Source organism: Scyliorhinus torazame, chromosome 4, assembly GCF_047496885.1.
Source record: "Scyliorhinus torazame isolate Kashiwa2021f chromosome 4, sScyTor2.1, whole genome shotgun sequence".
In the NCBI taxonomy this organism is placed as follows: Eukaryota; Metazoa; Chordata; class Chondrichthyes; order Carcharhiniformes; family Scyliorhinidae; genus Scyliorhinus; species Scyliorhinus torazame.
Genome location: NC_092710.1, coordinates 165,104,024 through 165,125,505, shown reverse-complemented (window position 1 = coordinate 165,125,505; position 21,482 = coordinate 165,104,024). Strand labels below are relative to the sequence as shown.

General features: G+C 49.8%; 1 protein-coding gene across 1 annotated transcript in view; it reads right to left on the bottom strand.

Annotated features, from left to right (window-relative positions):
* adgrf3a (adhesion G protein-coupled receptor F3a) overlaps positions 1-21,482 on the bottom strand; it is a 171,178-nt gene that overhangs the window by 87,637 nt on the left and 62,059 nt on the right. Inside the window, exons 9-10 of the mRNA XM_072500692.1 lie at positions 7,409-7,621; positions 1,119-1,331 (exon numbers count right to left, since the gene is read on the bottom strand). Coding sequence (XP_072356793.1) covers positions 1,119-1,331; positions 7,409-7,621 — 426 coding nt within the window. The remainder of the gene's footprint in view (positions 1-1,118; positions 1,332-7,408; positions 7,622-21,482) is intronic.

Genomic DNA, 21,482 nt, shown 5'->3' with positions numbered 1-21,482 from the left:
CAGAAGGATGTGGAGACTTTAGAGAGGGTGCAGAAGAGATTTAACAGAATGTTGCCTGATATGCAGGGTATTAGCTATGAGGAGCGCTTGAATAAACTCGGTTTGTTCTCACTGGAACGAAGGAGGTCGAGGGGCGACCTGATAGAGGTCTACAAAATTATGAGGGGCATAGACAGAGTGGATAGTCAGAGGCTTTTCCCTGGGGTAGAGGGGTCAATTTCTAGGGGGCATAGGTTTAAGGTGAGAGGGGCAAGGTTTAGAGTAGATGTACGAGGCACGTTTTTTACGCAGAGGTGCCTGGAACTCGCTACCGGAGGAGGTGGTGGAAGCAGGGACGATAGTGACATTTAAGGGGCATCTTGACAAATACATGAATAGGATGGGAATAGAGGGATACGGACCCAGGAAGGGTAGAAGATTGTAGTTTAGTCGGGCAGCATGGTCGGCACGGGCTTGGAGGGCCGAAGGGCCTGTTCCTGTGCTGTACATTTCTTTGTTCTTTGTTCTTTGTTTGGATTGCACTCCTGTGCAGGACGCTGACCAGCGCTTCCACGGCTTCCCATGCAGGGTTTGGTGACCTTATTCAATGGCCCTCACCCCGATTGAGAGTTTGCCTCTCATGCTAAAGAATGCCACTCCACTGTATCCAGCAACCTGGTCAGTGCTCCCTCAAAGAACCGCTGAGCAGGCTTGCCAGCAGCCATCCTTTTGGCTCGACTTCGAACAAGTTCAGAGTATCCAATTCTCTTTTTTTTCAATTAAGGGGCAATTTAGAGTGCCCAATCCACCTATCTTGTGCATCTATGGTTGTGGAGGTAAAACCCATGCAGACACAGACAGAATGTGCAAACTCCACACGGACAGTGACCTGGGGCCAGGATAGAACCCAGGTCCTAGGCGCCCTGAGGCAGCAGTGCTAACCACTGTCCCATTGTGCCGCCCTGAAGATTTTTATGATTATGATGTGGCATTTCGAGATCACAAAATAGAAGAATTTTAACATTTTCATTTAAGTCAAGAAATCAGAATATTTAATAGGTGTGCAAATATAAATATAAAAGTATTCATATTTTGACTGAGAACAAACTTTACTAAAAACATAATACAATATATCCTACCTAAGCTTCCGTCTTTCCATATTACTTCATACTTTTCTCCATCATTTTTGATGCAACATTTAACTTCCTCTTCTAATTTCAAACCTGGCTTCATCAATGTATATCCTGCTTGAAATGGTGTAATTTCCTCGGGGAGCAGATAAATCGTTGAATCTCCACAAGCTTCATGGGTCAGTGCTCCGTTTGCAAAAAGGAAGCGACAGCAATAATAACCTGACAATGCGATAGGAAACAAAGAAAACACATGCTCAGTAAAAGTATGGAAAAACTGGAATATACCCACCAAGAACAGAGAATACGATGGTCCTCCTTTGGGAATAACTTACTCCTCTCATTTTGCGATCCGCAGGTAAGCTTGATCGTGACATATAAATTCAACTGATATTCACAATTGCACAGCATCCAAATGAGAGAAATAACCTTGAGATGATCTTCTGCCCCCATATCCTCTCCATCACTAATAATAATAATCGCTTTTTATCACAAGTAGGCTTCAATGAAGTTACTTTGAAAAGCCCCTAGTCGCCACATTCCGGTGCCTGTTCAGGGAGGCCGCTACGGGAATTGAACCCATGCTGCTGGCTTTGTTCTGTATTACAAGCCAGCCATTTAGCCCACTGTGCTAAACCAGCCCCTATGTGCAGCTGAAACCCTTACCTGTGGCTTTGCCACCTCTGGATTCCACTTACCCAACATTCGCCACCCTCCAAAAACTTCATCCCAAAGTATTGCTTCCTTGATTTATCCCCCACCAAGTTTCGTTCACAAATCAAGCCCTTTAAAATCTCTAAATCTACAACTTTCTGAAATGTCTCTATTCCAACTACAGCCTACTGTGCAGTCCCCACTACTTTCATCCCACATCTGGTGACCATGTCTTCAGCCGACTAGACACAACACCCGAAAATTTCATCTCCAAACCTCAACACCCGACCCCCCATCGCCCCAACTCCCCCAAAACCTATGGGAAAACACATCTCTTTGACCAAGCTCTTAGCCATTGTTCCCACTACCTCCTTCTTTTGCTCAGCATTTATTTTGTCTGATGATACTTCGCTGAAGCACTTTGAATTGCTTTCCTCCATTATAAGTCTATGGAAATGTACATTGTGTTGTAATGTGCTGCAGTTCTTGAATAGATAAGAGTAACAAACAAGAGAGAGGGTGCGGTCTAATAGCTGCGTCACACCGGGCGCGAACCCGAGCTAGCTGGTTAGATCGCGGGAGAGTCTGAAATCAGGAAACGCGTTGGGCGCTGATTGGTTTCCGAACAAACCGGCCTGCTCCTGTTGGCGAGATCCGCATCCTGCCATGGCTTGGCGAGAAACCAATGATCAGTAATTAAGACCATTCTCTGTCCCATTAATGGGAAGAGCCCAGTATCTGACAGTCTCCCATGATCTAACTGACTCCCCAGCGAGTGGTCACCCGTCGCCCTTTAGCACACCTATTTAAAAATGTGAGGCTAGTGCAATGGCTGCTATAGAGACCGGAGGAGGTGAGTAGCCATCTTGGAAAAAGGACAGTCATCCCGGGGCACTGGGGCTGCTGCCCCAGTGCTAGGGGGGTGAGAGTCCCAGTGCTGCTCCTGGTGGGGGTCTGGGGTCCAGTGCCCAGGGGGCCCTGCTGTGGCCGGGGATGTATATGCAGGGCACGTCCCCCAGCACACCGGCTCATTAGATGCCACACTGAGAGATGGCAGGGAATGTAAGGGTGGGCGAGGCTTGGGGATTCAAGGGTACCGGGGAGGAAGCCTTAACTGACTGTCGGTCTCAGACCCTCTCCAATTCCTTCTATCCATGGAGTGGATGATATTGTGGACCTGCCGCTGCTGCCCTCATGGTACTGGTGGCAGTCCAGGCAGCCAAACGCTGGAGGATGCGGCGGCAGCAGCATGAACAGACACAGGGAGAACGTGCAGACTCCGCACAGCCAGTGGCGCAAGCCGGGAATTGAACCTGGGACCCTGGAGCTGTGAAGTAACTGTGCTAACCAATGTGCTACCGTGCAGCCCAAAACTGTCAATTAACCTCCTCCTTATAACAGTCACAAAGTTGCTTTTTATATCCCTTTCCCCTCAGTTAAATTTAAAATAATATTTTGTAATCCATACCCGCTTATTATCTTTACTCTGGGTGTAGACATTGGCAACAAATCCTATACAATCTGTCTACCACCATCCCATCCGTTTCACATTTCCCAGACTGGCCCTCCCACCTGGGTTTTATGACAAACACAGGAATCCAAAGTTTCAAATTGCTGCGAAATTTGGCATTCTTCTCTTTGTCCTGATGAGTGCAAGATGAAAAGTTTCAACAACATGGGCAGGATTCTCTGATCCTGAGGCTAAGTGTTGATGCCTTCGTAAACGCCGTCGCCTTTCCCTATGGCTTAAACAGGGCCTCAGGATCAGCAATTCTGGCCCCCACGTCACTGGAGTGACACTCGCCGCTCCAGTTGCTGATCCCGGCGTCAACTGGATGCCGCGGGGTCCGCGCATGCGCAGTGGCACCCTTCTCTGCGCCAGCCCCGATGCAACATGCTGTAGGGCTACAGGGGCCGTCGCAGAAGAAAGGAGGCCCCCAGCCTGAGAGGCCGGCCTGCCGATCAGTGGGCCCCGATCGCTGGCCAGGCCACAGCGGAGGCCGCTCCCTCCCTGGGTCGGACCACGCCTCCCACCCCACAGGCCGCCCCCAGACCCTTCCACGCCGAGGTCCTGCCGGCTAGGAGCAGGTTAGAATGGCGCCGGCGGGACTCAGGTTTTTCGGTATGGCAGCTCGGCCCATCCCGGGCGGAGAATCGGCAGGGTGCCCCCTCGAGTGGCCCCCGGCTGGTGCCCCGCCGGCGGCACTGGCGCCGATTCTCCGCACTGCGGAGAATCGCGTCCCGGCGTCAGGACGGCGTGGCGCGATTCGCGCCGGTCGCGGCGATTCTCCGGCCCGGCCCCAGCTGAGAGAATCCCGCCCCATGTCTCTCTTTTCAGCGATGTTTCAGAATGTTGGCTATTTTGCTACAGAGGCACTGAGGACACTTATGCTGCGTTCTCACTTTTCAGTTAAGTTGAATTCACAAAGGATTGCCCCAGGCCCAGGTACAGATAGACGCATGTCGCCTTGCCAGCACTGGCTAGTCCAGCAGCGTACTTCATTAACAGAAAATGGTTCCACTCCCTGAATCTTCAACTTGTGTGCGAGCACCACCTGGAATCTGCATGACAGCTACATCCGGAGGCAGTCAGAGACCTCCAGCATCTTCGCGGACACCTGAGGATGACCGGTTGACTCTGGGGGATAAAAGGTACCCATTTAGGATCTGGCTAATATTGCCAGTGCGGAGGCCAGTGACCGACGTGGAGGCCCGATATAATAAGGCCAATGTGGCCACACGGGCTGTCATTGAGGCGTGCGTCAGACTGCTGAAAATGCGGTTCCGATGCCTCGACCGCTCTGGTGGTGCACTGCAATACACCCACCATAGGGTCGCCTGCTTTGTACTGGTCTGCTTGCCCTCTACAACTGGCACAGCAGTGGGGCGACGAGCTGGAGGTGGAGGAGGAGGAACATGCGGCCTCGTCAGAGGTGGAGGATATGGAAGGACTGGAGGGCAAGCCCAGGATGGGATCACAGGAGCATCCTGATAATGGAGGACAGGAGGCGACAACAAGGGTCCGGTATGCCCTGAGAGCCAGGGAGGCCCTCAATCTTGCCCACGTCTCATAGGACTTGGCTTCAGCCGTCATTCCCATCCACTGTCCCACCCACCCACCCACATTCACCCTGTTCCGCCCTCCCAGGGTCTGTGTTACATCACTCCAGGGTGATGGGTCTGTGTCGGCAAAGTCGGCGGGTTATTATACAGGAGGGTGCTGATAACCGTGTGAACGGAGCTCCAGTGCTCCTCAATCTATGCCACTGTCTGACTCCTGGCTGTCTGCTGCCAGCGTGCTCACACCCATCACTTGCACATGGTATGGCTTTGTGGGGGAAGATCCAGATCTCGGGCCACCGTGCCCGGGAGTTCTGGGGCCGGGGGAAGGCGTAGGTCAAACTGGGGAGGGCTGCAGACCGGCCTGCAGTGTGGAATAACATGACAGAGGCTTCACATGTCTCGTGTTTAATGTGTTTAATGGTGTACAATCATGACCCTAACTGTCCATAGCTACCGATGGTGCCGCTGCCGCCGTCTCCCCTCATACGCCCTCAGTCATCCTCAATCTTCTTAGCCCTCCATGCTCTGATGCTACATCAAGGTGTTTCCCCGTGATGCACATCAGAGGTGGAGGCAGCCTGCTGCTTACCGCGCCCTGTGACCTTTGATGCCCCTAGCGGGCATCGACTGGAGGGCGTGGGGCCAGAGGGCCCCAGCCGACTTGCCAGAGGCACATGCCTTGCCGTGCAACCCTGTCCTGCCCGCTGACGTGACGATGCTCCGCTGTCAGGAGGGGAGACTCGGGGGAGCTAGTAATCGCCATCGCACCCCCCCCTCCAACGTAGGGCGGCTCCAGGCCAGCATGCAGCAGCCCCTCCGCCCAGCCAATGCCTGTAGAGCCCTAGGGGTCACTTTGGGACTGAACTCCAGCGGCCCCTGCATCATCTGGCTCTGCCAGCCCTGGCGACTCCCCATTGTCTGCACCATGGCGCCGATGCTCTCAGCAATACCCTGCTCGGCCCATGACCGTAACAAACTACAGAGAGCCGAGAACACAGCCCAGTCCGTCACACGAACCTGCCTCCCATCCATTGACTCTGTCTACACCTCCCGCTGCCTGGGGAAAGCGGGCAGTATAATCAAAGATCCCTCCCACCCGGCTTACTCACTCTTCCAACTTCTTCCATCGGGCAGGAGATACAGAAGTCTGAGAACACGCACGAACAGACTCAAAAACAGCTTCTTCCCCACTGTCACCAGACTCCGAAACGACCCTCTTATGGACTGACCTGTGTAATGTTCTTGTCGGATGGCCTGATTTATAATACAAGAACACTTGTAGCTGAAGCTATAAACAAATTATTAACATTAACTGTGGGTCAAATATATACAAAAGAACATATGAATAACAGTATGAACATGCCCAAGCAACACCTCGCCCAGCTCCCCAGTCAGTCTGAGGTTACCTGACTCTAACATTCATTTATATACTAATGAGACTCCTAGTGGTCAGTCGGTGAATTACAACACAACCATGATATCACTACAATCTGATCTCTTCACATATCTTCTCTACTCAGTAGTACGACACTCCTGCATGCTTCACCCGGTGCCTGTGTCTATGTATTTACATTGTGTATTTATGTTTGCCCTGTTTTTCTTCATGTATGGAATGATCTGTCTGGCCTGAAAGCAGAACAATACTTTTCACTGTACCTCGGTATATGTGACAATGAACAAATCCAATCCAAGCTGAGCCTGATGCTTTGGGAAGAAACTGCGAGTGACTCTTTTTGGAGTGGGGAGAGAGTAGAAGGTTAGGAAACAAGAGGGGAGAAGCTGAGATCATCAGCCACAGTGGTTATTCAACTGTTCCATGTCTCTAGGCCTGGACTTTGGCCTAGTGGATGCGTGTTTTTTTTATATTGCAATTTCCTTCCAGCAGTTCTCTGACAGTCCTTTGGAAAGAGCAGCATCTGTTGGACTTTCTAGCATGTTGGTAACGGTGGGCACCGTACATTCACCTCCAAAGAGGTTAATGTTTCAGATGAGCAAGGGGGGCATTTGTTTTGACACTTTGCCAAGAAACTGGGTGCCGTAGAAACAGTGGCTGTGAATTTCCTTGCTGCTGTTCTTGTGTTGTTGCCATAACTTTACCAGAATGCAGATGGAAATCCTACTGGATTTAGCACAGGGCTAAAGAGCTGGCTTTTAAAGCAGACCAAGGCAGGCCAGCAGCACGGTTCAATTCCCGTACCAGCCTCCCCGAACAGAATGTGGCGACTAGGGGCTTTTCACAGTAACTTCATTTGAAGCCTACTTGTGACAATAAGCAATTTGCATTTCATTTCATATTCTTGTTTCTATTTAAAATTTCCAGAATATGTTTTTGTTTTGACATTCATCTCATTTCTATACCTAAAGAAGGTAAAGAACTGCTGACATTTGCTGTTAAGAATTAAATGCAATCTTAAAATGAGAATAAACGATAGAAATAAACCCGAAAACAAAATAGGGTCCAAATCCCACAGAAAGTGGAGAATGTCAGGGGATTATTGCATCGGATTTTGGAGCCATCAGTTAAGTATCAATATGTGATTCACAATTTATGTTTGCTGTAATCTTATTGCAATTTGCCTTACCTTTCCAAATTGAAGTTGCATTTATATGAAGTCTGGACGTAGATTCAATACCATTTGTAAATTTATAATGACGATCAGAAATAATTGCTTCCTCATTATCTTCATTTCCTTGGATGATCCAATATACCGTTTCTACGTTGTCTTCAATAGTACATGTTATAGTTAAAGGTTTGTTATACCAAACGTTTGGGGAGATTTTCATCTTCACCAGTCCTAAACAAAAATTGATATTTGTTGAAAGGACCAATATTTTACCACAGCTTCTTAAAGCACACTTTAAAAATGACCATTCCTCAGCATCACCACAATTATAATTGTGGAGGCATTTAGTGTGAACTGGACTCGTCATGTAGAGGCCTAAGCCATCAGTAATGGGTGGCACGGTAGCTCGCTGATTAGCACTGTTGCTTCAGAGCGCCAGTGACCTGGATTAGAATTCAGTCCGTGCAGAGTCTGCACGTTCTCCCCGTGTCTGCGTGGGTTTCCTCCGGGTGCTCCGGTTTCCTCCCACAAGTCCTGAAAGACATGCTGTTAGGTGAATTGGACATTCTGAATTCTCCCTCTGTGACCCGAACAGGCGCCGGAGTGTGGCGACTAGGTGATTTTCACAGTAACTTCATTGCAGTGTTAATGTAAGGCGACTGTGACACTAATAAAGATTATTATTATGATTCCCAGAAAGCTACAGGTTTCTGGTAAAAAATGATCTGGTTCACTCATGTGTTTTGGGAAATGAAATCAGGGGCTGGATTCTCCATTTCAGGGACTAAGTCCCCACGCCGTCGTGAAAACTGTGGTCTTTTACGCCAGGAAAACTGGCGTCAAAAGGCCACAGATTCACAGACTGCAGGGGGCTAGCAGGCAGCTGCCGATACGGCACCCCGCACTTCCGGGTCAGAGGTCGCACATGTGCACGGCGGCGGCCTCCAGCAACCGTGCCATGCTCCATGGCGGACTCAGACCATGGAAATAATGCCCCCAATCGGCCACTCACCTGACCCGGATAGTCCGCACAATAAAAGCACAGTCCTGAATGAGGCCCCGCCTGCCCTCCGATCGGCCCTCGACTGTGGCAGCCACGGACTGAGTCCGCAGCAGCCACGTGGGTATCACGGACAGTGAGACCACATTATAAATACGCCGTCAGGACTTCGGCCGGTCGGGGGGGAGGAAAGCAGGGCTGGCCTCAAGTAATGGCCGCAGGTGGTGGATGTGCGGCGCGGCGTACTCCCCGAGGAGTATCGCCAAACCGGCGCCGGTCCCGATTTCACGCCTGAAATTGGATTCTCCGCCCCGACGCCGATTGCGATTTTGGGCTGCGGAGAATCCAGCCCCAGGCCTCCCTATCTGGTCCAGTCTACACGTGACTTCAGACCCATGATCATGCAGTTGACTCTCAGCTACCCTTTGAAATGTTTCAGCAAGCTACTCAGTTATGTGACATGGTCGCATTGAAACTGGAGGGAGTGGAATCCCTTTCAGTTGCAGTACATCTAGAAGTTGACATGTGAGGCTCACAAAGTGAAATGTGTGCAGTTCATGGCACCCTGCACTATGGGGAAGCCTACAGTTTTAGTGATGCCATATCCTGATTCTGCCTGCTTCTCTCTGGCAAGAGAGAACAAAACGTATTCAGCTTTTGAAACAGGGAAAATCAGTGACCTTCGTTTTGTAAAAGTGGACCGCAAACTTGGGTATTCCAAATATCTCCAGCCCCAGCCTGAAAGTGGTCTGATGCATAAAAGTTAATGGTCACCTTCAGAGCCACTGGAAAAATGATCCTCTCCCTCCATTGTGGTCACAGTAGATGCCAGATTTAATTAAGGGCAGCTTTAGTGGGAATGGAAACATCTGACACTGTTCCTTACTGAGATTCAGGTAGGGGAATTGCTTCCCGGACACTCTGGGCAGATATGGCCCCTGCTCAGAACCTTTCTCCTCTCCTCCATCTAGTAGGGGCCCGGCCTGATCTTTGTTCCCTTTGCATATTCTCCCTGTCATGCTGCCTGCAGTCCAGGCGACTAAAACCTATTTCACCCATGTTTGGGATGCAATCATTTAAGCAGAATTCTTGAATTCCTGCAGCCTCCCTATAGACTGAAGCAACTTGAAAGAACTCTAGAAACCACCCATCTACAATTGCCTTATTAACTATTAATAAACAACAAACATGTACATAATTGACGATCCCTTTAAATAGTGTTCCTTTGCGGTATTGGGGAGGGGGAGGGGTGCGGAGGTGGGGTTGTTTCCTGCAACCGAACCCGTATTCGGGGCTGCCAGTTCAAATGTTGAGCTCTAAAAAAAGCAGCGCTACCATAAAAATCACTGTTATTCTACATCCTTGCATTGGACAATCCTACACATAGGCTACCTGCGGTAGTCACCACTGTTTGTATATAGTACACATATGAGATGTAATATATGAGATGTAATACGGTAAGGCTACAGGTACGGGGGTAGATCCCTGCCTGCTGGCTCCACCCAGTAGGCGGAGTATAAATGTGTGTGCTCACCGAGCTGCAGCCATTTCGGCAGCAGCTGCAGGAGGCAACACATCTCTGCTCAATAAAGCCTCGATTACTCTCTACTCTCGTCTCGTCGTAATTGATAGTGCATCCATTTATTACGCAGAGATTTTACAGCGATGGACCTTCGCATCAAGCCAGATCGCCTGCAGCTGCACCCTCAAGCAGACAACGCCACGTCGGCCTTCCACCACTGGCTATCTTGCTTTGAAGCCTACATCGGATCAGCCACAGAACCACCCTCAGAAGCACAGAAACTCCAGATCCTGTACACGCGGTTGAGCTCCGATATTTTTCCCCCTATCCGGTACATGCCCAACTACACGGAGGCCATGGCGCTTCTGAAAGAGAACTACATCCGGCCGATCAACAAACTCTACGCCAGGCACCTCCTGTCCACGCGGCAACAACTCCCCGGTGAGTCATTGGACAATTTCTGGCGTGCCCTGCCGCCCTGGCAAGGAACTGCGATTGCCAGGCAGTTTCAGCCGTTGAACATACTGAACTCCTAATCAGGGACGCTTTCGTTACGGGCATGGGGTCGGCGTACATCCGCCAGCGCTTCTTAGAAGGGGGTACGCTCAACCTCGCAGCGATCAAGAAACTCGCGACCTCGCTAACGGTAGCCTCCCGTAATGTACAAGCGTAGGCCACAACCACACGGCGACCCCATCCTGGACATCGTGGACCCCACCAGTGACCACCCCCAGCCAACCCTAAGCCTGCGGCGTGCGGCAGACAGACAACCCCGGGGGGCCCAAGTGCTATTTCTGCGGGCTAACAAAACACCCGCGCCAGCGCTGCTCGGCGCAGAGTGCACTCTGCAAGGCCTGCAGGAAGAAAGGACATTTTGCTGCGGTGTGCCAGGCCCAGTCGATCGCCGCTGTATATATACACTGTGTTCAAAGCAGATGGCCGCCTTTACCACTTCCTGAGGGTTCCCTTCGGCGTCACTAATGGGGTCTCGGTCTTCCAACGGGAGATGGACCGAATGGTTGACCAGTACGGACTGTGAGCCACCTGCCCGTACCTGGGTAACGTCACCATCTGCAGCCACGACCAGCAGGACCACAACGCTAACCTTTTCAAATTTCTCCACACCGCCAAACTCCTGAACCTAACGTATAATAAGGAGAAGTGCGTGTTCAGCACCAACCGTTTAGCCATCCTCGGCTATGTGGTGCAAAATGGAGTTCTAGGGCCCGACCCCGATCGCATGCGCCCCCTCATGGAACTCCCCCTCCCACACTGCCCCAAGGCCCTCAAACGCTGCCTGGGGTTCTTCTCATACTATGCCCAGTGGGTCCCTAACTATGCGGACAAGGCCCGCCCACTCATTCACTCCACAGTTTTCCCACTGACAGCCGAGGCTCACCAGGCCTTCAACCGTATCAAGGCCGACATCGGCAAGGCCGCGATGCACGCGGTCGACGAGACCCTCCCCTTTCAAGTTGAGAGCGATGCATCAGACATCGCTCTGGCCGCCACCCTCAACCAGGCAGGCAGACCTGTGGCATTCTTTTCCCAAACCCTTCACGCCTCCAAAATTCGGGACTCCTCCGTCGAAAAGGAGGCCCAAGCCATCGTTGAAGCTGTGCGGCACTGGAGGCATTACCTGGCCGGCAGGAGGTTCACTCTCCTCACTGACCAACGGTTGGTTGCCTTCATGTTCAATAACACACAGCGGGGCAAGATCAAAAATGATAAAATCTTGAGGTGGAGGATCGAGCTCTCCACCTACAATTACGAGATTTTGTATTGCCCCGGTAAGCTCAACGAGCCTCCCGATGCCCTATCCCGAGGTACATGTGCCAGCACACAAGTGGACCGACTCCGGGCCCTACACGATGATCTCTGTCACCCAGGGGTCACCCTGTTCTTTCACTTCATAAAAGCCCGCAACCTGCCCTACTCCATTGCGGAAGTCAGGGCTGTCACCAAAGATTGCCAGGTCTGCGCGGAGTGCAAACCGCACTTCTACCCGGCCAGACCGGCCGCACCTGGTGAAGGCCTCCCATCCCTTTTAACCCCTCAGCATGAACTTCAAAGAGCCCATCCCCTCCTCCGACCAAAACACGCACTTCCTTAACCTGGTTGACAAATACTCCAGATTCCCCTTCGCCATCCCATGCCCCGATATGACGTCTGCCATAGTCATCAAGGCCCTCAATACCATCTTCACTCTGTTCGGTTTCCCCGCTTACGTCCACTGCGACCGGGGATCCTCCTTTATGAGTGATGAGCTGCGTCAATTTCTGCTCAGCAAGGGCATTGCCTCGAGCAGGACGACCAGCTACAATCCGTAAGGAAACGGTCTCCCGCTGGCAGGAGGTCCTCCCCGACACCCCCCATTCCATCCGATCGCTACTTTGCACTGCGAATAATGCAACCCCCCATGAACATTTCCTTGCCTTCCCTAGGAAGGCCACCTCCGGGGTTTCGCTCCCAACGTGGCTGGCAGCTCCAGGACCCGTTCCCCTCCGCAAACACGTGCGGCTCCACACCCTGTTGGTCAATAGGGTACAGCTACTCCATGCAAACCCGCAGTACGCCTACGTGGCGTACCCTGATGGCCGCCAGGACACAGTCTCCCTCAGGGACCTGGCACCAGCTGGGTCCCCCCCCCCACCCCCATCTTCCCCGGCCCCACCCATCCTCCCACAGTGCACCTCACCACAGCCCCCGCTCCAGGACGATCCGTCCTCCCATTGGTTCCACCCGGGGATGAAGATGAGGGCAAAACGCTCCCGGAGTTATCGGCGACCAAGCCGGCGCCTGCATCGCCACCGGGACTGCGGCGCTCACAACGGAGGATAAAGGCACCCGACCGGCTAAATTTGTGAACTTTTCCAGAACTGTACACTTTAAAAATGCTCAATTACATGTAAATAGTTTTCCACCACCCCCGCCGGACTCTTTTATAACAGGGGGTGAATGTGGTAGTCACCACTGTTTGTATAATACGTATATGAGAAGTAATACGGTAAGGTTCCTGTACTACAGGTATGGGGGTAGATCCCTGCCTGCTGGCTCCGCCCAGTAGGCAGAGTATAAATGTGTGTGCTCACCGAGCTGCAGCCATTTCGGCAGCAGCTGCAGAAGGCTACACATCTCTGCTTAATAAAGCCTTGATTACTCGCTACTCTCGTCTCGTCGTAATAGATAGTGCATCACTACCATTCTGATCAAAATGGCATCAAGGGAGGCATCCACCTCTATCACCGATGGCACCTTGGAGTTATAGTAACCTTAGTGTCATGCGAACATATAACAAGGAGCCAAACCTTGCGGTCTGAAACTTCAACTTTGTACTTGTATGCTTCTTAGTGAGAAAATTGCTAAATTACCAATTGGTGGTGAATCTGGAAAGAACAATTAGGCAACACCTGCTGGGTACATGTGTGAAGACATACTCCCAGAGTATGATGCCATCTTGAGACTTTACCCACTTTTGTGGGTAAAGAATAGTTTCATTGGAAGCTGACTCATTTGCCCAATCTGTAAATATTTTGTCTCTTACTTTGGACAGCTTGGATCACTGTCTGTGTGGAGTCTGCATGTTCTCCCCGTGTCTGCGTGGGTTTCCTCCGGGTGCTCCAGTTTCCTCCCACATAGCCCGAAAAACATGCTTGTTAGGTAAATTGGACATTCTGAATTCTCCCTCTGTGACCCGAACAGGCGGCGGAATGTGGCGACTCGGGGCTTTTCACAGTAACTTCATTGCAGTGTTAATGTAAGCCCACTTGTGACAATAAAGATCATTAAAAAAAAGCAGATCGCGATCTGTCCAGTTCCTGAGCTGCTTCGCACAGATTGGTGAGAAGTCTAAAAAATGTAATGCCAAGATGATTTATTGGGGTACAGTAATATATGTGACACTTTCTCACTTGAGTAGGCAGCTAAGGGAGTCCACATGCCACATGTATCCCAGGTTGGTCTTTGAAGTATATTCGTAGACAGACAGATTTAATGCCTTCGCTGAATTCTTGCCGGGGATATCCGTGTCCTCTTTGAAAATAGTGGTGGCGAAGCATTGAACAGTCACACGAAAGGTGGCTCTTCCCTAGAATCTTCAACTTCGGACCATTTAACTCGGGAATTGGACAAAAGAAAACCCCCACCCCTGAATTACCACCTCAGCAAATGTCCTCAAACCAGCAGAGAAGCCGAAAATACATCAAAAGCAGTAAGAACCAGGAGAGGAAAACCCAGACCACAGACATGAGGATGAAGCAGAGCCATAGTGATCATGCTGACCCTCTTCAAAGAGGCACTGGAGAGGACGGAGCAGCAATTGGAGGCCCAAGAGGTGACAGTCCAGGAGCTTGAAAGAAGGCCACCGACCAGAGCGACTGGATCACCTCGCTCGAAACAGAAGTGGCAAGGTTGGTGGCGGCCCAGGGAGCGCTCAAAGGGAAGATGGAAGACCAAGAAAACAAGGCTCCCCGTCAGAATCTTCGGATTGTCTGGCTACTGATATGGTCAGGTATCTGGCGGAATTCAACAGGGCCAAGGCAGCCTTATTCAAGAGTAAGGTACGGTTCAGGATGCTGTACCTGGCAAAACATTTATCTGTTGCCTTTTTGTTGTTCGATGTACGGAACGCCTGCACATCCTAAGGAGGGGGGGTGGGGGGGGGGGGGGGTGGAGAGGCACCAAGCTGAAGTGGGGGCAGGGCAAACAAAACAGGCGAAAGGTAGGAGGGAACGCTCCCGGGGGGGGAGCCACCATATTAGCAAACATGCCAGCACATGGAAGTAAGAGAAGATGGGGGGTCCGTGGTGCAGTCCCCGAAAGGGAAGGAGTGCCTGGCCGAAGGTGAGGCAGAGATGCCCTTTATCCCGATTGCTATTTGCCCTGGCAATTGAGCCACTGGCCATTGCACTCAAATCAGTGAAGGGGTGGGGAGGCATCTCCCCTAGAGCACAGAGTCCACGTGGATGACCTGCTCCTCTACGTCTCGAACCCCCTAGCCAGCATGGGAGGGATAATGGAACTCCTGAGGGAGTTCGGAGCCTTCCCAAGTTACAAACTCAACCTGAGCAAGAGCAAGATATTTCCCGCAGGGTAGGAAAGCAGAGCTGGGGAACTGGCTGTTCAATCTGGCCCAAACCAAATTCCCATACTTGGGGATCCAAATAGCCCACCACTGGACACAGATCCACAAATGGAACCTGTTAAATCTGATGGAGGACATAAAGAGGGACCTACAGAGGTGGGACCCGCTCCTGCTCTCCCTGGCGGGGAGAGTGCAGACAGTCTAGATTGCTGGGATACTGTCGTAAAACCTGTGTCTGTTCTGTGTTTTCTTTTTATCCTTGTCCTGCTGCCTGCCTTTGATCTCCAGTGTTCCGGTTTGCTGATACAACATTGCTGCATCATTTGGGATTTATGTTTAAATTAATAATAATAATCTTTATTGCCACAAATAGGCTTACATTAACACTGCAATGAAGTTACTGTGAAAAGCCCCTGGTCACCACATTCCGGGTACAGGGAGAATTCAGAATGTCCAAATTACCTAACAGCACGTTGACCTACTGTGCTACCCTTTAGACAGACTGAAACACCATTGGTCGGATGGACTGGTCAGGACTTCCTCTTTAGGTTATGTGGCAGAGCCCGTGATGTTAGTTTAATAAACTTGGCAAGCAGCTAATCTGCTCGTTTGGAACTCGGGCCTTGGACCATTTCTCATTTGGGATTGGTGGAGTTTTTCAGAAACTTCTAGAACAGGAAAAGCCAGCTCCACTTTACCAGTTCTCAGAAGAGTTCAGCCCTGATGCAGCCTGAAGGTTTTCTCTTGGTTCTCTCTCACTGCCAGGCTCTTTTACAAGTTGCCAGTCACACCTGTGAGGCTCTCTTGCTTAAAAGACACAGGCAGCAAACAAAACTGTGAAAGAGGTCTCTGGAATGAGTAGGTGCAAGCTGTTTTTCCACGGATCTGTATCACAGAATCATCGAATTTACAGTGCAGAAAGAGGTCATTCAGCCCATCGAGTCTGCACCGGCCCTTGGAAAGAGCACCCAAGCCCACACCTCACCCATTCCCTGTAACCCAGAACCCCAACTAACCTTTTTGGACATAAGGGCAATTTAGCATGGCCAATCCACCTAACCTGCACATCTTTGAAACCGGAGCACCCGGAGGAAACCCATGCAGACACGGGGAGACCGTGCAGACTCCTCACAAACAGTGACCCAAGCCCAAAATCGAACCTGGGACCGTGGAGCTGTGAAGCAACAGTGCTAACCACTGTGCTACCGCTGTAACACTCTAACTCTCCGTCTGAGGGGCTGGGGAGATCTCAAATTGAAGCTTAAACTGAGAGCATTCTGTAAAACACAGCCAGAGTGTTGCTGCACAGAAATCAGGTAAACAAAATGCCTGCAAACGTTCTGATTTAAAGCCCAGTAGTATCTCAGGCAAGCAGAGGTTCCATCTGGTGGTAAAGGAGTGGAAGCACATCAACCTGAATCCTGTGTAAAGCTCCACCTGGTGGTAGCAGGGCAGAATTGCACCAACCTGGAACGCTTGTGTACAGCGACATCTGGTGGTCAAAGGACAGAACTGCGCTGAGCTGAATCTCTTGAATAAATCTATTCCCACAGGCTACAACTGCAGCAGTGAAGATTAATCTGGAACCTTGTCCCTCAATCCCCATTTTTGAAATCCTCTCCAACCCTTATTATGTGTCTGTCTTGTGTGTGTCTGGGTGGAGGATGGGTCTGTAACTCATTGGAAGTCGGGGGTTAAGGATATCAGGAAAACACAAATTATTGGTTAATTCACTTATGTTGGAACTCTGGAATTGACTGTGTACTCACACAGGGTATCATAACAAGATGAATGTACTTCCCGTTTCCTCTTCCTATTCAGATTCCTCCTGATCTGCATCCCCAAGGCCTTCTCCACTAAGTTAGACAAAGCAATCATGGCATTTGTGCGTGCGTGTGTGGAGGGGTGGGGGGTGAAGAGTCCTAGGATCTGCAAGAGCGTGCTACAGAAAAGGAGAAGCATGGAAGGCCTGGCCTTTCCAAACCTACAACTCTACCCCTGGGCAGCCACCGCAGAGAGAGTACAGGGATGGGTCAAACAGCCAGGAGTGGACTGGGTAAAGGCGGAGGAGAGCTCCAGTATGGGAACTTCCCTCCGAGAACTGGTCACGGCCCTGCTCCCATTCCCCCAGCCAAATACCCAAGGAGCCCAGTGGTGGTGGCTACACAGAGAACGTGGAAACAGCTCAGGCACCATTTCGGACTGAGAGCAATGTCCGCCATGGCCCCCATCTGTAAGAACCATAAATTCTCCCCCCCCTCCGTGACACTCGATGCCACCTTCAAATGGTGGAGACAGGACGAGAGGACACTAATGGTAAGGGACCTTTACATAGATGACCGAGTAGCAACACTGGGAGGTCTGATGGACAAACATCAGCTCCCGAAACAGAACTAGTTGAGATATGTGCAGCTCAGGAACTTCCTCCAAAAGGAGACAATAAATTCCCCTGACGACCAGGATACTTCCTACTGGACAGACTCCTGACCATGGGAAAACGATGGGACGGCAACATTTCACTTTAGGAATTATTGTCTGATCGCCTCCACTATATGGTTTTGTTCTGTGGATGACTAGAAACATTTCCTGCTTTGCTGCTGCTTCAGTGGTTTTGGTGGCACGGCTGACTGTAGATTCCTGTCCTAATTGGTATATGGAACTATGTTGTGCACTCTGCAGCTCCAATGAATCTTTTTCAGCACTATCTATGGCCAGAGCTATCTACACTGTTAATTTAAAATTGATATTGACTTTTGCCAGGAATGGACACTGTTTGGCATAATTGCTCATGTCACAAACTAACCAATGTCACTGTATGGTTAGTTCGGGTTGCTCCAAAATCACAATGCTTTGATAATTGCTTAAATTTAGCAAACCCATTACTCAGATGCAGAGCTTGAGACCCTGCTGGTCGCCATGGAGGAGAGACGAGGCACCAAGTTCCCTGGATGGGAAGGAGGCTGCCACATGCCACTATACACTGAGCTTGGGTGCAGGTGGCAGGGGCCATGCGTACCGTGGGCCTGAACAAGCTGAACAACCACCTCACAGCGGCGAGGGTGAATAGCCAGCACCATGCCCCTGGCACCAACCCCTGTCTCACACACTTGTAACCGCCCCCCCCCCCCCCAACCTGGAGGGCGACCGAACCCCATACACCAGCGGTCTTCTCGCACCCAAGCCTGCACCCAAGACCGCTGGTGGCTGCATTCTCCGATTTGAAGACTAAGTGCTGACGCCGGCCTGGGAGCAGTGGTGTTTTATGCCCAGAAAATAGGCGCAAAAGCTGCATCGATCCTCCGTCTGGTGGGGGCCAGCAGGCACGCAGCGTAAAGCCACCGGATTTAGCTATGGATACGGCTGGATAATTGCCGGTTCCGTGGCCACGCATGCGCAAGGCGGCGGCCTGCAGCGGCCGCACCGTGCAACATGGCGGCGGCCGCGGGCTGACCCGGCCTGCCAAAAACTTCCCCCCCCTTTGACCAGGATCGCCACCCCCAGACCACCCCCACCAGTGCCCCAAGCCCCTGCCAAAACCCCCCTGCCCGTGGAATGGCCCCCACCCGACTGTGGCGGCGCTGGACTCAGTCAGCAGCTGCCACACCGGGTTCACGAAAATAAACAGCATGCGTGACCCACGCCATCGGGAACTCAGCCCATTCTGGGGCGGAGCATCGGTGGAGGGCCTCAGGTGACGTCCTGAGGCTGTCCCGATGACGTACTCTATGAGTACACCGTTTTGGAGAGGGCTGTTAAGAGACATTGCAATTACTTGTCTCATTCATGTTAAGTATCCATTAATAGACACTGATATGTAAAGGGGCTTCAGGTGGCCTCTGTCAGGTGATGTACAGTGAGAGTTTTGTGCAAAGTCTGTTGGAATTAAATAAATGTGTGTTTGTGAAAAAGGAACAGAACTTTAGACTCTTCATATCACAGCAACTAAAACGTCTAACAATTGGTAGCAGAGGATGTTTGCTCTGTAAATGTGAAGGGTTGAAAGATACAACTTTTCCAGATCAAACCAAAGAGTGAGTGAGAACCGAAAGAAAGGGATATATGCTGAACCGAGGATAAAGATGGCTGGATATGACTATCCTCCCTTATTTTCTGAAAGGGAATCGTACGACCAATGGAGAAGTGCAGTAGTTATGTGGACTAAGGTAACTGCTTTGGGAAAGAGAAAACAAGGTATGGCATTGGCTCTTTCTCTACCTTATGACAGTAAAATCCGAAACAAAGTGCTTTCTGAGCTGGAATTGGAAGAGTTAGACTCAGAAGAAGGTCTGGAGACTTTATTACATTATATGGATAAGATTTATAAGAAAGATGACTTGTTAAGTGTGTATGAAGCATGGTCGGATTTTGATAAGTTCCAGAAAATGGAGGATATCTCCATGGAAGACTATATAATGGAATTTGGCAGACTATATAAAAGGCTGCAGAAACACAACCTGGAATTTCCACAGTCTGTGTTGGCCTTTAAATTACTTGACTGAGCGAGAGTGAGCAACATGGATAGGCTCCTGGTTTTGACAGGAGTTCAGTTTACTGATAAGGATACCTTATTCGAACAGATGACAAAAGCTTTACAAAAGTTTCTGGGGAAACATTCAATTCCGATGGCTCTGATGACCCAAATAGGTCAGCCTGCAATAAGGCAGAATATGGAAGATACAGTACTAACAGGATGGCGAAATTGTATGGCTGCGAACAGGGCTCAAGACTATAGAAGGAGACCGAGACAAGGAAATTATGAAGACAGAAACCCAGTTAGAACCTACAATAGGAAGATGAACCCCAGAAATGCACGGGGCATGATAAATTGATGTTTTCGATGTGACTCTCAATACCATTATGCTTTCAACTGTCCAACTCGTTATGATAGAGTATCTGAAGCGACACATGACACTGAAGAGTCAGAAGAGGAAAAAGATAGTGACCAGAAAGAAGGCATTGTCCTATTGACAAGCAGTTTTACGCCGGTAATGAGGGTGTTGGTTGCAGAATCCTTCAACTGTGCTGTATTGGACAGTGGCTGCACTTCTACTGTGTGTGGAATTGACTGGTTAAAATGTTATCTGGACTCCTTGAATGCTGAAAATCGTAACAAGGTTAAGGAATTTGAAAGTTCCACAAGTTCCAGGTTTGGGGATGATAATACTCTGAAGTTGCTGAAAAGAGTGGTGATCCCTTGCAATATTGCCGGAGTGAATCATTTCATTAGCACGGATGTTGTATCAAGTGAGATACCTTTGCTTCTGAGCAGACCGTCGATGAAGAAAGCACACATGAAACTGGATATGGAACAGGATAAGGCAACAGTTTTTGGAAAGACGGTGGACTTACAATTTACACAGTCGGGACACTATTGTATTCCATTACTGACAAATAATATTTCAAGTAGAGTGGTTAAGGATGTGTTAATGGCAGTTGAAAATGGGACTTTAGCTGATAAAAAGCTTGCGGTATTAAAACTGCATAGGCAATTTGCACATCCGTCTCCTCGGAGGCTGAAACATTTATTAAAGGATGCAGGGGTAAGGGATGATGACTATACTAAACTGATAGAACAGGTTAGTGACCGCTGTGAAGTTTGTAGGAAGTACAGAAGGACACCAGCACGACCCATAGTAACCCTACCTTTGGCCAGGGATTTTTTACGACATTGTGGCCATGGATCTTAAGATCTGGGATAAAGCAAATAATATATTTATTTTGCATTTTGTAGATTTAGCAACCAGATTTAGTCAATCAAAGATTGGACGAAGTAAAGCAAAGAGAGTAATTCTGGATCAAATCGTGGAAAAATGGATAGGGACAGGAATGGGTCCACCGGCAAAATTCCTTACGGACAATGGGGGAGAATTTGCTAATGATGAGTTTAGGGATATGTGTGAAAACGTGAATATCAGAGTTATGAATACGGCTGCAGAAAGCCCATTTAGTAATGGTGTCTGTGAAAGAAATCATGCTGTCATCGAAGACATGCTTCGGAAAATTTTGGCAGATCGACCAAATTGCAGGCTAAATTCAGCTTTAGCATGGGCGGTACATGCAAAGAATTCATTGCAGATGGTTGGGGGCTATAGTCAATTAGTGTTTGGTGGAAATCCTAAAATTCCGTACATTTTGGATGACCAGCCTCCAGCTTGGGAGGGGACTACAATTAGCTCTGGTTTTGCGGAACATTTAAATGCATTGAATAGCAGTAGAAAAGCTTTTTTTGGAAGCAGAAGTCTCTGAAAGAATTCACAGAGCTTTAAGACATAACGTACGGTTATCAGATGCTGTTTTTCAGCAAGGAGGCATGGTATACTATAAGAGAGACAATTCTAATGAATGGAAAGGCCCAGGGAAGATCATAGGCATAGATGACAAAACAATTATTTTGCAACATGGTAATCAAACTGTTAGGGTGCATTCATCAAGGATAATGGATACAGATTACAAATTTTCAAATTTAGACAGAGCAGACAGACATGAT